Source organism: Chiloscyllium plagiosum, chromosome 22 (genome assembly GCF_004010195.1).
Source record: "Chiloscyllium plagiosum isolate BGI_BamShark_2017 chromosome 22, ASM401019v2, whole genome shotgun sequence".
NCBI classification, from domain to species: Eukaryota; Metazoa; Chordata; class Chondrichthyes; order Orectolobiformes; family Hemiscylliidae; genus Chiloscyllium; species Chiloscyllium plagiosum.
In genome coordinates, this window is record NC_057731.1 from 39,418,276 (window position 1) to 39,436,843 (window position 18,568).

General features: G+C 39.4%; 1 protein-coding gene across 1 annotated transcript; it reads left to right on the top strand.

Annotated features, from left to right (window-relative positions):
* Positions 1–252: 252 nt before the first annotated feature.
* On the top strand, positions 253–14,466 carry kcnk18 (potassium channel, subfamily K, member 18). The gene is made up of 3 exons (XM_043712220.1): positions 253–551; positions 758–913; positions 13,329–14,466. Exons 1-3 carry the CDS (start codon positions 260–262, stop codon positions 14,162–14,164), a joined length of 1,284 nt encoding a protein of 427 aa, XP_043568155.1. The 5' UTR covers positions 253–259; the 3' UTR covers positions 14,165–14,466.
* The last annotated feature ends 4,102 nt before the right edge of the window (positions 14,467–18,568 follow it).

The following is an 18,568-nucleotide window of genomic DNA, read 5'->3' on the forward strand; positions in this document are numbered from 1 at the left end:
GTACTACAGACAATCATCTACAATAACTAGTGGCTTCACTACATGAAGTCTGCTTTCGGAGGGAACTTCTGCAAATATTCCTTTCACCAGCTCACATTAAAGTTGCAAGAATCAATATTAATTTCTAGCAAATGTTGCTATTAAGGCTGTTTGTTTTCCCCTTGGGGAGTTGAAAGCCCAGCTAATTTGTTGACTGCCTTAAGTCCTTCATCACCATACACTCGGTGGTTATTTTAAGTGAGGCACTCTATCTTGAGTAATGCGTTTAAAAGACAGAGACACTGCTGCGACTGACATTTCCCTTACATTGCCTACTGCAAATAAGATGTCTGCTCCTGAGCAAAATCCTGCTGCAAAATGCAAATTTTGGAGTCTCAAAATTCTGCACGCCATTATTCCTCATTTATTTTTGGTCTTCCTCTTGGTAATGTATGCTGTTTTTGGAGCGTTTCTGTTTGAGCAGTTAGAAAGCACCAACAAATCAGCAGAGAACTATGATATTTTTTTGAATGAGCTGTGGGAAATTGCCAACCAAACTCATGATAAAGGAGGTATGTTGAATTTACCTTCCTTTTAATTGTTTGCATAATTGCTTTTCACTTGGTATATGAATGAATCTTTCTTTAAAACTTAAATCTATCCAAAATGAAATATTATAAATGCTTGAGTTTGTTATATGCAATATCATCCTGCTGTCTCAAAACTGTGTTTTAACTGTGAGTTATACCAGGGCATTAATGTATATAATTACTTCTAGGGATTGAAACTGCATCTGGGAAACAGTACTTTAAGAAAAACATAAGGAAAAAACTGATGGATTTCCAAAGTTATTGGTCCACCCTTAATGAAAACAAAAATCAATGGAATTTTCTCGGGTCTCTGTTTTTCTGTTGCACTGTTTTCACAACTGTGGGTAAGTTACCTGTCTCTAAAACGATTAAATGAAGTAATATGCAAATTTCACCTGTGAATGTTTACAATTTGATTCTCGTTTAATTTTCAAATATGAGCTTTGTTCAGAGTTACCTCAGTGTTTCCTAGTTTCCCAGTGTTTCAGTAACTTTGTGCTGAGTTCCAATTCATTATATTTGAGCACGCCTTTACTCAAGCCACCAGTTTAGAATATATCAATTGTCTGAGGCAATATCTATAATTTGTTTGTTTTCAAAAAATTACCTTGTTTTCCTTTCTGAATGATCACAGTTTTGCTGTCACAGCCTGTATTGATTGTGCTGATATACATTCTGAGCAAAAGCAACGAGCATGGGGATAATATCAACATGATAGAAAATTTAGTGCATCTTACCAAAATTAGATAAGATAATATACATGCCTTTAAAACTGACAAAGGGGAAATTGATGACAATATTATAACATGTCCTAATCAATCCACTTTGTTCTTAGCTTCATCCATCAGTAAGTGTAACCTGAAAGTTGTTGGCAGTGATGTTGGACATATATTTATAATACAAGAACTAAATTCATCATTCTGTTGCTAACCAATGGTTAAAATATTTTACCAAAGAGGGGACTTGGGTAAAGATGTCTTCAAATAAATGTGCTGACAGTGGTATCTATTCTGAGTCTTAATTGCCTCATTCAAGTTGTCCTGCTGTCTTGAGGCTAAATGCGCAATTTATTTTGAACGTGTAGTAATGCAGATCAATAGTTCACAGTGTCAATGTTGATCGGCACTGAGTTAATTGATGTCAGTTCGGATGGTTAAGAAAGGCTCAGGGAGGTTTCAACTATTGAGAGTAAGCTTCAGTTAGTATTATTGTTCTTGATTGCTGTCCAGTCATGATTGCTGGAAAGTGTGCAAGAACCTTGAAAGATGAAAGGAATGGCACAAGTTCTGATTGAGTGATCTGTTTTTGTGTGGGAATGCATTGTTTCTGCTAACATTCACTGTCAAGGGTCATAACACAAACAGCTATTTGATTCAGCTAAAGTGAAGCATTCAACACAAACCCAACTGTACCCAAACAAAAATATATGCCTTTTGGAAAAGAAAAGAGAATATATTATTTTAATCACTTTCTCACCTTACAGGGATGTATTTCTGAATACACTGTGCCAATAGAGGGCTTCTAGTACCAGTAAAGTAGATCAGAATGCAACAGATATGCCGTCTTTGGTTTTCAATTCATTAGAACTAAGGGTGAAGCTTTGAATTAAAAATGCAAATTTGCGAATGAAATAATTCTCAAGGTCAATTAAGGTTGGGTTATAAATGCTGACCAAAGCGATGACAGCCACACCCTGTGAACAAATATTTTAAAATCCTTAATCTGCAAGCAATTAAGTGAGTGTGGATGTGTGTGAGCTGCAATTCTCATTATATTATGATTCCTTACAAAAAGTAACTTTAGGGGGATTAAAATCCTTTTCATAGCTGTCTTTTGTATCACATAACCATATTTATGGAGACACACAATTATAAAATCAGTATATATTAATATGAATTCAAATTAAATTTGGAAGATTCCAACTCAGGATAAAACATATAAAACAACAAGCTGTGGATGCTGGAAACAGAAATTCTGTCACAAAAACAAAAATTTGCATGAGAAACTCAGCAGGTCTGGCAGCATCTGAGGAGACAAATACAGTGTTAATATTCTGAGTTCAGTTTAACTCTTCTTTAGACTGAAGGGAGCAGAAAAATGATGTTTTTTTAATGTTTTGGACAGAGGCAGAGGAGGAGTAAGTGGACAAATTAGGAAGGTGGAAGTGAGTACTGCAGATGCTGGAGATTAGAGACAAGAAAGTGAATCCACTCTACTGAGAGCAAAGCCCACAAAACACAAAGAAGACACAGCCAGGAGAGGGTGAGGTATTTAAGAAAACTAGAGTACTGAGCTCGCATTCTGAAGTTGTGGAAATCAATATTGAGTACTAGAGGCTGTGAAATGCCTAAGCAGAAAATGGATTGAAAGAAGTGTAAGTGAAACATTGCTTCACATGGCAGGTGCACTTAGGGCTCATTACAGCGAGGAGGGGGCAAAGTGAATGGGCAAGTATTAAACCTTTTGAACTTGCATGGGAAGGTGCAATGAGGGAGTGAAGAAGCGTTGGGAATGATGGAAGAGTGGACCAGGATGCCATGAAGGGAATGGTAGAATGCTGACACTGGAGGGGAAGGGAATATGTGGTTGGTGGTGGCATCCTGTTGGAGGTGAAAGAAATAGCAGAAAGTGGTCCTTTGAATGTGAAGACTGATGGATCAGAAAATGAGGACAAGGGGAACCTTATTGTTGTTCTGGGAGGGGAAGAACAGAAGTGTAGGAGATGAGTTGGACATGGTTGAGGGTCTTATCAACCACAATAATGAAGATATTATCTTGTGCAAAAATAGCAACTGTCATTTTCCTGATATCTATGTACACTGGAGCCTGGCTGATCCCTCCTAGATGAGTTTGAGGACTGTAGGCAAGTACACCTAGCAAGATTACCATTGTTAGCACTGTTTGAATGGGAATCTCTATAAGTCCCAACTGGCAATTTCCTATTGAGATGAACTGATGTGATTTGTTACCCATGGCACAAGGACCTGGACAATTCATTTTAGAAGCAAACCCCAATGATTTAATTGCTAAAAGTTATGAATAAAATCTCAATGACTTTAATATTAAAATAAATTTGTAATCATTATTAGTACTAAAGGAATGTTCTCATAGGATAAATACACAGAAAATGAAATGTAATGTGGCAAGCAGTGAATCTTAGACATTCATCTGAACAATACTATCCGGCTTAAATGGGGCCTTTCATTTTCATGAACAATTGATACCATAAATATGTGATTAACATTAAGTGAAAGGAATAAAAGGATCAGTGCACCAAAGTGTAGTATTTCTTTTCCTTTTGAATGAAACACTTCCACCAGTGAGGCCAAAAATTTACGTTAATTCAAATAATTTTGAACTTTGCACCATCAATTTTAAGATATAGACATAATAAAGTAACAAATGAATGTTAAATTAATTTTTTGATATATTTTAAATAGTAATACACTTACTATTAGTTGGCAAGCATTTTGAAAGACTTACATCATAAAGTCTTACAGAATTATCTCAAAACAAATCACAAAATCAATTACTTGGCTCTGGCTGTTTTCTTTTAAAGGAGTAACGGGCCACAATGTAGTTTAGTAGACAATCATTTCATTGCAGGTACAGTATTCTACCCGACTTCCTCTAAGCTATGTCAACAATACCAACATTATTTTCCAAAGGCTCAATGTAATATCCAAGGAGGAGTCTCCAGGTTTGAAGGGGTATCAACTTATGGAATTTTTCCTTTGTTTTGAACATGTTTGAACGTGTGTACATCAAAGTGAAGGATGTGAAAGAACATTCTGTCATTCATGTCAGCTATTCACCCATTATGTAAGTGGTTAGATATCCAGTACAAGTTCACCCTGAGGTTGTCCAGGAATATATATCTATTGTTTATTGATGTCAACATGACATTTTTCTTTCCAATTCATTCTGTCTGGCCTATCTGACTGAGACTGACAATCTTATAGCTATTTTGTAATAAGGACCCATGCTGCCCGGTAATTGAAACTCATCCAATATCTTAAGAAATATCAAAAAGAGATATTCACCCCATAAATGGGGTCTGGCTTCAATATCAGCACCTAAATAAAAAGCACAATGTACTGAGTATTGAATCATCTGAGTCAAATCCACATTTGCACTTTGTGTAACCTTTACATGCAACAACCAGTATTCTTTAGAAAGAGGATCTTCAAGTACTACCATATGAAACACTTTCACCAGTAAGGTGAACCACCAATTTCCTTTAATTGCACTATCAATTTTAAGATGTAGTCACAATACAGTAACAAACATAGAACATAGAATAGAACATAGAAAAATACAGTGCAGTACAGGCCCTTTGGCCCTCAATGTTGCGCCGATCAAACAGGAAACATCAAGGTTACATAAACACTGTCTTTAGCGACAGACTAAGCAGTCTGCCTCACTTTCTACTTGGAGGAGAAAGTGAGGTCTGCAGATGCTGGAGATCAGAGCTGAAAATGTGTTGCTGGAAAAGCGCAGCAGGTCAGGCAGCATCCAAGGAACAGGAGAATCGATGTTTCGGGCATAAGCCCTTCTTCAGAAACGTCGATTCTCCTGTTCCTTGGATGCTGCCTGACCTGCTGCGCTTTTCCAGCAACACATTTTCAGCTATTTACCTGGGTGGCAACTTTCAGAGATTTGTGTATATGGACATCAAGATCCCTTTGCTCATCCACACTACCAAGTATCCGACCATTAGCCCAGTACCTCCGACCATTAGCCCAGTACCCCATCTTTTTGTTACTCTTACCAAAGTGAATCACCTCACTCTTACTTACATTAAACTCCATTTGCCACCTTTCTGCCCAGCTCTGCAGCGTATCTATATCCCGCTGTAACCTGACACATCCTTCCTCACTGTCAATAACTCCACTGACTTTCGTATCATCCGCAAACGTGCTCACCCAACCTTCTAGCCTCTCCTCCAACCATGCTGACTATGCTTGACCACATTATTCCTTTCCAGATGTTCATAAATCCTATCCCTTACAATTCTCTCTAAGGTTTTGCCCACAACAGAAGTGAGACTCACCGGCCTATAGTTACTAGGGTTATCCCTACTCCCCTTCTTGAACAAGGGAACCACATTTGTTAGCCTCCAATCTTCTGGCACTATTCCTGTAGACAACGAGGACATAAAAATCAAGGCCAATGGCTCTGCAATCTCCTCCCTTGCTTCCCAGAGAATCCTAGGATAAATGCCATCAGGCCCAGGGGACTTATCTATTTTCACCCTTTCCGGAATTAAAGAAATGTTAAATTAATTCTTTGATATATTTTGAATAGTAATAGACTTACTATTAGTCTAATGTCTAATGTGAAATTCTTTTGTAAATAATAGATGTCTTACTACTAATTTTTAGCAGATTAATATCCCCTTTAAAATAGAGATGGAAAAATAATGTAGATATATTTGGCATAACATTTGAAGAATCTAATTCTTAAAGCCTTTGTGGTGGCCTGCTGTGGTGGTCTTTCAGCCCAGCATGGCCTCAGAGTGGACCTCCAGCCTCGAGATGATTCCAGAGAAGTCCCCAGACCTTGAGATGAAGACCAGCATGGTCTGGAATAGAGGCCTGAGGCAGATTAGAGACTGGGTACCAGCGTGGACAGGGTTGTAATGCTGTTATTCTGAACATTTTATTTCTTCATTTTCTAATTTAATTCTATGATCTATAATGCTCAACATTTTATTTCTTTCCTTTCCTAATATTTTTTCCCTAAGAATTTATATTTAAGAATCTGTACCTAGGTACCTTTGTTTCTAAAGTGGCACCGTAAGTGGTGACTTGTAAACCTTTCACTACTGATTTGAGTATAATAAAGCTAGTTCTAATTCTAAATTGAAGCTCTTATTGCTTTAAATGAACAATATATTTTCTCTAGCATAAAGTTCCCACATTACTTTTATTATTTAAAATCCCACAACTCATAAATAATGAAGTTCTGACTAAATTTTTAGAAGGTAGCCAAAATTTAACTCAAGAATCATAGCACAATTCATCACCCACTAAATTCAGAAAGCAGTTAGCATTTGGATACCCTTAGGAATCAACTAATGTCATCAAAATGTATCAAACTGTAATGAGTTCTCCTAGTATTGCCAATTTCTATCAAACTTTTTCCAATTATCTTTGTCAAAGAATGTTGTCACAGTACAGAAATTAATTTAAGCCCATCTTTGAATGCACAATGGATGATGCTCTTCTCAATCCCACCCATTAATAGTGCACATTTTAATGCAATGTAATGGTAGTCTCCACTTCTTAAGGGGAATAGTCTCTTTGGCTGCAGGAAAACTTATCTGAGGACTGTACAGGTCACAGAAGAAGCTGATTCCTCCAATTTTTTGACACTATGGTGGAGTTATTGACTGGTGGTCAGTAGAGGAGGTATATCTTCTATCCAACAGGTGCCAAGAAGTTATCAAAACACGCTAGCTGCCACAAGAGGGCAGAGTTGACAGAATGAATCAATACCAGACCAATTATCCAGCCCCCAGAACCTGGACACAATGCAGTAAAAATACAAGGATCTCACAAGCATCACTAAAGTAAGCTGTCTAACTGATTATTATTTTTCTGCAGAGTGATTTAAACAGATTGGGAGGCTGAACAAAAACACAACAGATGACATACAATGCAGTAATGTGTGAAGTTATTCACATTTGCAGGAAAAATTAAACAAAACAGAATAATTTTTGAAAAGTGAGAGACGGGGAAATCAGAAGACCCAAAGTGTGCTTATACATGAATCACAGAAAGTTACCATGAAAATATAGCACACAATGAGGAAGGAAAAAGATGTGTTAGTTTTTGATTGGAGAATAAGGGTGATGCCATATTTGGAGTATTTTGTCCAGTTGTGGTTTCTGTACTGAAGGAAGGACACATTTGAGCCAGAGCGAGTGCAATTAAGTCTCATGAGCTTGCTTCATGGGATTGAGTTGAGTAGGTCCATATTCCCTGGGGTTTAACACAGTGGGAATGATCTATTTGAAACATAAAATCCTTAAAGAGCTTAGCAAGGTACATGGGGTGAAATTTATTCCTTTAGATTGATAATGTATAACACAGGGCCACAGCCTTGGAAAACGAGTCTAGTCATTTAGGACTGAAGTTGAGGAGATTTCTTTTAAAGTCAAAAGGATATTAATCTTTAGAATTCTCTACCCCAGAGAAGTATATGTGTTCAGTGAGTACATCCAAGATCAGGGTCAATGGTGATGCATGAGCTCACTACACTGTATGAATTGCTCTCATTGTAAAGGTCTCTGATCATCCTCTTTGAGTGTTTTGCAATTATTACGTTCCCTCTAAGCTGGGCGTAAAGCTGTCCTTAGGGTCCATGCCAACTGCCATTCACAGCACTGACTTACAGGTCCAGAAGTCACAGTTGTGCATAGACCTTGGATGTCGGCACAGGAGAAGAAAAATGAGCAGAAAGGCTGTTAATAAGACCTTGTTTCTAGTTTCAGGTTGAATTGATTTTAAAAAAGGCATTGTTGGAGAGACAATGAGGAGAATCTAAATATTAGGTCTCACTCGCACACATACCTGATCCATTCTGCCCACAACTCCATATGATATCATCATAGTGGGTGGTGCTTATGGCACATTTCAGTGTCAATCCTCACAGCCATACACAATAGATAGATGTTTGCTTACTATGAGAATTTAAAGACATGGGGATACTGCAGGAAGGTTGCACTTCCTCAAAACGTCTCATGCCACATTTACTGAGTCACTTCCTCCTTTCTTGCAGGGCAAGTTCATATACCAGACCAAGGGCAGGCAGCCACAGGATGAGAGCTACTCTTCATCCATGTGCTGTTGCCAGTTCAAGAACAAGTTGGTGGCAGGACATCTATCAGGAGCATGGCAACTGGTGGGGCTAGTTAATAAGCACCAAAGGATCTAGAACCATATTGCTTGCCTCCTCCACTTAGATTTAACTATCACATATTTGGCATAAAAAAAAAACCTTCTGCTAGCTCAAGAGCAACAGATCTGTTCCCGTCTCAATTAAAAACAGAACAGACTTATGAGAAACTCAGCAGGGTGGGCAGATCCACAGTGAGAAGAGTCAATGGACATGAAACACTAACTCTGTTTCTCTCTCTACAGATGTTGTCAGACTTGCTGAGTTTGCCCAGCATTTTCTGGTCTTCTCTCAGTCTCTGTCTTGTTCCATATTGTATTCAGTGAGCAGAAGAAGACAGCAGCCCTGCCCAATGGAAAGATCACTTAATCTTGAGTTTCCAGGCACTTGCTTGGATGCTGGCATTAAGCATGTCTAAGATACGTTAAAGAGGTCCACCCTAGTGTACAGAAGCAATGAGAAGGAATACAGTAGCCCAGCAACACATCTCCTGGGAGCACAAGATGAGCTAACTGAGTATACAAGACAGTCACTAGGGAGTTACATAAGGATAATTTGTAGGAAGGGATCAATCTTGTAGTCATTTGTTAAATGAAGATGGAATTATTTGAGCTACTGAAGTAAATCTGTTTTGTTATGTTTTGGGTATCATTTTTTTTCAGCCAGAACCTCTATTTCTTCATGGGTTTTATTGCATTGGTATCTGGGCTGGTGGTTGTGCTCCTGATCATAAAACACTGGCTGACGGGTTAGCTCTTGTCACCTAGCAGCCTATGGTTTAGTTGAAAGGGGAAATGTTGAGTACTGCCAAATGAAGGAAACATTATAATTACAGGTAGGGGCAGCCTCGGATATCTCATTACTTGTAATGGCATGTTACTACATTGTTAAGAAATACCAATAAAGAGAATTGATCAATTAAATACATAAATCACTTAGAATCCCTGTAGTGCTGTAAGAGGCTATTCAGTCCATCAAGTCCACACTTACCCTTTGAAGAGCATCCACTCCAGATCCAGCACCCCCTATTCTATAACCCTGCATTTCCCATGGCTAATCTAGCCTGCACATCCCTAGACAACACTGGGCAATTTACCAATGGCCAATCCAGATAACCAGCACATCCTTAGACTGTGGGAGGAAACCAAAGCACCTAGAGGAAATCCGTGCAGACATGGTGCCAGGGACCCATGCTTACAGCCTTGGATAACTGTCTGTGTGGAGTTTACATGAGTTTCCTCTGGCAAGGGACCTAAAGGGCAATCTTTTCATACAGAGGGTGGTACGTGTATGGAATGAGTTGCCAGAGGAAACTCATGTAAACTCCACACAGACAGTTATCCAAGGCTGCAAGCATGGGTCCCTGGCACCATGAGACAGCAGTGGTAACTACTGAGCCACTTCTAAAGAGATATGGTTCTGCAACCAGTGGGCACAACAAGGTCTGGAGTGCATCGCTTACCCCAAAACCAAACTTTACATTTTATAGTTTTCCTTTTGGGATTTTCTTTCGTTGTAATATCCTTTCAAAGTGCTGTTTCTGGATTTCACTTGATTGATTTTATCAAAATAAGATAGATAGAGAGGGGTGGCTCTCTGACCAATGCACTCTGCAGGGGCAGGAGTGCAGACTCATTCACCAAATCAGCTTCCAATTTAAAATTTGTGATTTGACCTTAGTTATAAAGACAGCTATATGATAAACTGGTTTGATTTAGTTCCTTTTTAGTTGCATTATTTCAAATTCAGTGGAAAAGAAGGAGATGATTGCATCTTTAAGGGACAGTCATCTGGTTAATTTGGATGAATTGAACTTATTAGTTTTCAAAAGAATATAAAGATGGCTGGGTTACTAGAATGATACATAGACATAATGCAGCATTCTGTAAAAACACATTATCAAGAATGGGAGTGGTGTCTAGTTGCATTATTTACCATCTGGCCTGGGATTCAACTAACAACACCAAGGATCGTAGAAGAGTTGGACATTATCCATATGAAAACCATTCCTATTGACATGCAGAGATCATTTGTGATGAGGACTATTAAGGGTTAGGCACTTTCAGCTATAAAACCCTGAATCTGTGGAATTCAGTAATGTTGGCAGATCTCAGTGTATTTCTTTCCTGCTGGCTGATGAAGATGATGAACTATTGCCACAAAGATTGCATCAGTAACCTGTGAGATCACTCAGCTCATAGCAAACTGCCTGCTGCTGATGATGTCCAAAAACATTATGAAAACAACCAGAGGTACTTAAATTGAGAGCCATGGTAATTTTAATCATCACACAGTTGTGAACACCCTGGTGTTAGCTTTCAATTCTTGGGACCATGATGTCTCCCAATTGAATAAATACACTTTGTAAACGTATTTCACACAGACTTGTCCACTCCAGAGTGAAAAGCCAACTCAATGCTTAAGTCATTGATCTTACGTCAGAACCAGAAGAATGGAGGCTATGGAAAATCTGCTGAAAGATCATTGTCCATCACATTTCACATTGATGACTGACAGTGCTACAAGTAAAAAAGTCTATAAAACAGTGTGGTTATATAGTCATACAGTCATAGAGATGTACAACATGGAAACAGATGCTTCAGTTCAACTCATCCATGCTGACCAGATACCCCAACCTCATATAGTCCCAGCACGTGACCCATATCCCTCCAAAACCCTTCCTATTCAAATACTGATCCAGATGCCTTTTAAATGTTGCAATTGTACTAGCCTCCACCACTTCCTCTGGCAGCTCATTCCACTCATGCACCACCCTCTGCATGAAAAAGTTGCCCCTTTCGTCCCTCTTATATCTTTCCCCTTTCACCCTAAACCCATGACTTGTAGTTCTGGACACCTCTAAGGGGTGACCTTATAGAGGTTTACAAAATTATGAGAGGCACGGATAGGGTAAATAGACAAAGTCTTTTCCCTGGGGTCAGGGAGTCCAGAACTAAAGGGCATAGGTTAAGGGTGAGAGGAGAAAGATATAAAAGGGACCTAAAGGGCAATCTTTTCATACAGAGGGTGGTACGTGTATGGAATGAGTTGCCAGAGGAAGTGGTGGAGGCTGGTACAATTGCAACATTTAAGAGGCATTTGGATGGGTATATGAATGGGAAGGGTTTGGAGGGATATGGGCCAGGTGCTGGCAGGTGGGACTAGATTGGGTTGGGATATCTGGTCAACATGGACAGGTTGGAACGAAGGATCTGTTTCCATGCTGTACATCTCTATGACTCTATGACGCACATGTGACTATCGGTGATACAAATATCTCAGCAGCGATCCCAGCAATTACTTCCCTAGCTTCCCACAGTTCTAGGGTTCACCTGATCATGTCCTGGGGATTTATCCTCTTTTATGCATTTCAAGACATCCAGCACTTCCTCCTCTGTAATATGGACATTTTTCAAGATGTCACCATCTATCTCCATACATTCTATAAATTCATGTCCTTTTCCACATTCAACACTGATGTAAAATACTCGTTTATTATCTCCCCCATCTCCTGTGGCTCCACACAAAGGCTGCCTTGCTGATCTTTGAGGGGCCCAATTCGCTCCCTAGTTACCCTTTTGTCCTTAATGTATTTGTTAAAATCCTTTGGATTCTCCGTAACCCTATTTGCCAAACCTATTTTTGCCCTCCTGATTTCCCTCTTAAGTATACTCTTAAAGCCATTATACTCTTGTAAGGATTCACTTGATCTCTTCTGTCTATTGCTGACATATGCTTCCTTCGTTTTCTTAATCAAACCCTCAATTTCTCTAGTTATCCTGCATTCCCTACACCTACCCCCAGCATTATTAGAGTGGAAAATAATTTCTGCTTTGGTGAATATCTTGCATTTATCTCTAAAACAGAAGTTCTTTCTTATATTCACTAATAATCTATGAAGTTTCAATGAACATATTTAAATTGCAATTTGATAGACTTGGTTCCATTCATATAGACCTAAATTGCAAACTGAGGTCACTGCACAGCATATCCTTTCTAAATGCACTCCTGATTTCGCTGGAAATAGCAGCCAAACGTAGAAACATCAAAAATAGCAACAAAATTAGGCCATTCAGTGTTTGATCATCTAATTTAGTACCCTGCTCCTACTTCACCTCATACCCTTTAGCCCTAAGTACTACATCTAAATCCTCTTTGAAAACATTCAGTGTTTTGGCCTCCATGTATTTCTGTGGCAGAAAATTCCACAGGCTCACCAATCTCTGTCCATTTCAGTCCTAAACTTCCTACTCTGCGTCCTTAGACTGTCAGATGAACATTTTCATGAACTTTTGGGGCGGCATGGTGGCACAGTGGTTAGCACTGCTGCCTCGGTGGGTTTCGCTTCGGCGGGTCGGTGTGGACTTGTTGGGCCGAAGGGCCTGTTTCCACACTGTAATCTAATCTAATCTAATCTAATCTAATTTACTCAGAGAGTAGTAAGGGTATGGAATGCTTTGCCTGTATCGTAAGTAGAATCGCCAAGTTTAAGTGCATTTATGTCATCATTGGACAGACATATGGACGTACATGGAATAGTGTAGGTGGGATGGGCTTCAGTTTAGTATGACAGGGCGGTGCAACATCGAGGGCCGAAGGGCCTGTACTGCGCTGTAATGTTCTATGTTCTATGTTCTATATCTCATTAGCATTGGTACTCTGCATAGCAGCTGCAGCAATTCAGCATCCAAATACTTTGTTTTTTTTTTAATTGACAGGGTAACAGAATATTAGATATCCAGAAAGCATGTAAAAGAAAACAGCACATGTATAAATATGATAGTCAGAGAAACTGCCCGTAGCGATTGCCTAGTATTCTACTGTCATGCTGAATAATATATTCCTTTTCAATTTTAGGTTATGGTCATATTTCTCCTTTAACAGTAGGAGGAAAAATTGCCTGCATGTTCTACGCAACGTTTGGAATCCCCATTATGCTATTAGTCATCACTGATGTTGGAGACAAGCTGGCAGCTTTACTTTCCAAAGTTTACAACCACGTAAGAAAGCGACTAAAAAAGAATACATCTCCACCACCCTCAGAACCCCCCTCAAGGTTGTCTTCATTCAAACAGAGCTTCTCAAAATCGGAAGCAAAGTCTGCAACAAGGTCCATCTCTTTGAAAGGGGGCTCACATGTGATCATTACACCAATGAGTATAAAAAGTGTGTTGAACACTCAGTCTTCTGTCAAAAAGAAATCTGAGCTGTTGAGGAAAACTGAAATATTCGAAAAATTAATTGTTCAAGAAAACTTTAATCAGAAGACTTTTGAGCTTTGCAAGAGAAGTCGAAGTAAGTCATGTCCCCAGCTGGATCTAAAGCCAGTTGAAGGCGACAGTTTTTTTCCATGTCTGGGACAAGAACTCGAAAAGTTTGATGTGCCAATCATGATTATCATAGGTGTTATTATTGCCTACATTCTTTTTGGTGCAGGGATACTTTCAATTTGGGAAAAATGGAAATATCTTGATTCTTTTTATTTCTACTTTATTACAATTACCACAATTGGCTTTGGAGACTTTGTGCCTGAACATCCAAATTTTTTCATGATAATGTCTATTTTAATTATTACTGGTATGGCAATCATGTCAATGGCCTTTAAATTAACCCAGAACAGGATAGCGTTATGCTACCATGAAGTAAGTATATGGATCAATGGTGGAAAGAAAAACAAATTTAAAAGAATTTGAAACCCAAGGCCAACAATTATTCTGCATTGTGGTGAGGGATAATCGAACTGAGTTTCATTAATTATTTTGTTTTGCTTCTAAAGTTAAATCATGATTGAGTAAATGTGTATAAATTAGGTTTGTAGTATTGAACAAATCTGTATCAGCAGGATGTAGCAGAAAGATGTATTAATGTGTACATTATGTGAGAGAATGTGTTTAAAATTATGGAGTTAAACCAAGTTTCTACTATTGATGTATATTAGCAATGAAATCTCAGTAAAATGAAATCTCCTTATAAATAAATGGATATTGCAAACATGTTTTTACTGTAATTGCTACTTTTTATTATGTTATCAAATTTGGACTACACATTTTCTTGTTGCCATTTTTTTGCTCATGGATTGTGAGTTTCATTTTGTAATATAACACTTATTTGACTATCCTTGACGTAGTAATTTACTAAAGGTGTCCAGGATTAAAAAAAACTTTATGAAGACCTGAGCACCTTCTCCCATGCCTTTATCCCAACTCTCACACACAACAGGCCTGTCATCACATGGGCTGCTACCACAACCAACCTATTGGCAGCTATTGTTGGTCCCCATTACCAGCTATTCATTCTCCAAGGCTGACCTTTACCCATTCCTTTGTCTGCTCAATTGGTGTTCTCTCTCAGCTCCATAGAATTATAGATTCCCAACAATGTGGAAGCAGGCCATTTGGCCCATCAAGTCCACACCAATTCTCCAAGGCGCATCCACCCACCTACCTGTAACCCTGTATTTCCCATGGCCAATCCATCTAACCTGCACATCTTTGGTCTGTGGGAGGAAACCAGACCACCCGGAGAAAAACCACGCAGACACAGGGGGAATGTGCAAACTCCATAAAAACTGCTGCCTGAGGGTGGAATCAAACCCATGATCCTGGTGCTCTGAGGCAGCAGCGCTATTCACTAAGCCACCATGGTGCCATCTCCACTTATGGTTTACTCCTCCTCCAAACCTCCACCTCAAGGTTTGGAATATATACCAACCTTTTCAGAGTTACAATCAGTTTCAGGTCACTGGACCCAAAACATTAATTCTGCTTTCTCTCCACAGATGTTGGCAGACATGCTGAGGTTTTCCATCAACTTTTGTTTTTGTTTTCAGATTTTCAGCATCTTGTCTTCTTGCCATTTTTTTTTGTTTGACTTTTCTATCAGTTGTTTTCCATTTGAATAAATCAATACATGGTCTGTGGGTGTCACAAGTCGTGCCCCGAAAGTGATTGTCTATCCCTTCTCCAAAGGTAATGGTGGGCTGCACTCTTAAGTTGGTGTATTCCATTAAGATGCTCCTGTATATTTGCAACTGGCAGGTTCTTGAGACGGAAGGTGAATATCCCCCTTAAGAAGAACAATCTGGTTCCTTCAATAATACTTCACAAATACTGTTTCCTTAAATACAAACAATTCTTCCTTCATCTTCTGGGATCCAGATGCCAACCCCCATCCCCTCCTGAATCCAAAGGTGTGGCCTATTACCATAATTTTCAATGGATCACACCTGCTGAGGTCAATTATGCCTGTGTTAACACAGCGCTGAGTTTTTGCTAAGGAGAACGACATTTGAAAGTTTTGAACCATTCAGTATATGACGTCTTTGTAAAGACAGGTCGAGTCTTCACTCCTGGAAGGTCATTACAAGAAACTCTGTCTGAACATTGAGATCCAGGATAGTCAGCTTCTTGTTGAGCTCCTTCCAAAGCCCAGTTGAACATATGGGGGAGTCAACTGGAATAGCTGAGGTCTTTATTTCTTGTTGTAGGGGGTGCTATCAAGCCAAAGTAAAACAAAAATGCTTCACTGTTACATCATCAATACCTAGAACATATCCTTCAATAAACCCACATATCTATATACCAGTACAAACTGTGAACTATATCAGGATATTCTTTTAATTTTGCCAATATGGGCCAAATGCTTGCAGCAGTCAGGAGAGCAGATCCCGTGCTGACAATTTGTACACGTGGGTTTGACATGTTGACATAAAACCTCAGCCACAAAGCATTTGTTTTGCAAGTTCTGATCAACCTCAAATCTCCAAAATAGCAGGGAGGAAGAGCTGGCTCGTTATGAATTGAAGGACCATCGCCTGGCTTCAGAAATCCACCCAACATCTGAAGCAGGCATTAGCTACATAATGAAGCAAACAAGCATCCAAATTAGGAATAAAAACATGAAATTGCTGCAAAAGCTCAGCAGGTCTGGCAGCATCTGTGGAAAGAAATCAGAATTAACATTTCGGGGTCCAATGACCTTTGCTCAGAACTGATGGCAAATAGGAAAATATTAGGTGTTTTTCAGAAAATAGGGTGGGAGTGGGGTAAGGAGTAAATAGTAGGTGGAGACAGCCCAAAGAGAGGACAGTTGGACAGGCAAAGGAGTGGAAAGCTCAAGGCTAGGAGGGTGAATAGCTATTAATGGGGACCATTAGTGGCTAACAATGAGCTGTGTGTAATAGCAGACCATGTGAAAACAAGGTGGACTGCAGCGGAACAAGAAGGCAGCTCACCACCACTTTCTCAATGGCAACTAGGGACAGGCAATAAATGCTGGCCAACCAGTGACACCCACATTCCACAAAATGAATGAATAAAACAAAAGGCTGGTGTGTGGGGGTTGGAGAAAGGGCACGGGAGAGCTCTAGACTGAAAATGGCTGAACATGATATTGAGTCGGAAGGCTATAGAGTTCCCAATGAGGTGCTGTTCTTCCAGTTTGTGCTGAGCTTTGCTGGAGCCCTGCAGCAAGCCTGAGACAGAGATGTTGGTGAGAGAACAAGGTGGTGTGTTGAAATGGCAGGCAACTGGAAGCTCAGCTTTTACACAAATTAGGAACAAGAGTAGGTAATCTGATATCTCAAACCTGTTTGGTAAAATCGTGGCTGATCTAATTGTGGCCTCAACTCCATTTTCCTGATTTCTACTTAAATCCTTTGATGGCCTTGCCATTCAAGAATCTACCTAACTCATCCTTAAAAATATTCCATGATTGCACCTCCACTGTTTTTTAGGGAAGAAAACTCATAGGCCAATGACATTTTGAGAGAAAAAAGAAATACTCTTACCTCTACCTTAAGTTTTTAAAGTATTTTTAAATGATTTCCCCAAGTCCTAGTCTCTCCCTTTAGTGGAAACAACCACTCAGCATCAAGCCTGTCAAGTCCCCTTCAGATCTGATGTTTCAATAAGATGGCCCCTCATTTTTCTAAACTCCAATGGATACAACCAATCCAATTTTTCTTCCTACATTAATCCCTTTATTCCAGGATTCAGGTGGGAATAAATTCCCTGTGTCTGCTTGATCAAACCCTTCCATAATTGCAAAATAGGAACAGAAAATGCTGAAAGTACACATCAGGTCCATGAGCATTGGTAAATAGATTGGTCAAGACAAAATGAAAAATGCCAAATGCAGCATCCTATGGAGGAACAGATGGCTTTGGACCTATAATTCCCAAATGTAGACTCATGTTTGGGTTAGTTATAAATTCTTTGAGCGACATCGATCTTCAATGTTACCCAATGATTCTGGTATTATTGCAAGGACTACAAGGACAATAGGAAAAAGGTGTCAGTCTTTCTCATCAAATAATTCATATTTGATTTGATTGGATTTATTGTAGTCACGTGTACCTAATTATAGTGAGAAGCTTTGTTTTGCAAGCAGTACAGGCAGATCGTAGCAAACAAGGACATGCAGATCATAGGGTGCTGAGACAGGGCGAGACATGCCAGTTACAACTGCACAGGAAGTGCACAAAGCAAGATCAGCATTAGCAAAATCAACATTATTTAAAATTAGAGAGTCCATTCATCTGTCTAATAACAGGAGGGAAGAAGCTGTTCTTGAACCTGTTGTTGTGTGTTCAAGCTTCTGTATCTTCTGCCTGATGGAAGAGGTTGTAAGAGAGCATTACTGCAGTGGGAGGTGATCATGTTGGTAGCCTTTCTGTGGCAGCAAGAAATGTAAGTTCAGTCCATGGATGGGAGGTTTGCTTCTGATATGGTCTGGGCTATGCACACAGCCTTCTTTGGTTTCTTACAGTCTTGGGCAGAGCAGTTGCCATACCATGCCATTATGCACCTGGATAGTATGTTTTCTAAGGTGTATCTCTAAACGTTGGTGAGGTTCCTTGAGGACATGTCAAATTTTCTAAGCCACCTGAGGAAGAACAGGCACTGTTGTGCCTTCTTGACCGTCACATCTATGTGGGAATTTCAGCACAGGCTGTCGGTTATCATCACTCCAATGAACTTGATGCTCTCAATCTTTTCCCCCCCAGCTCTGTTGTTGTAGATGGGGCGTGTCACCCTCCTTTCTTCCTGAAATCAATGATCAGTTCTTTTGTTTTACTGACATTGAGAGACAGATTG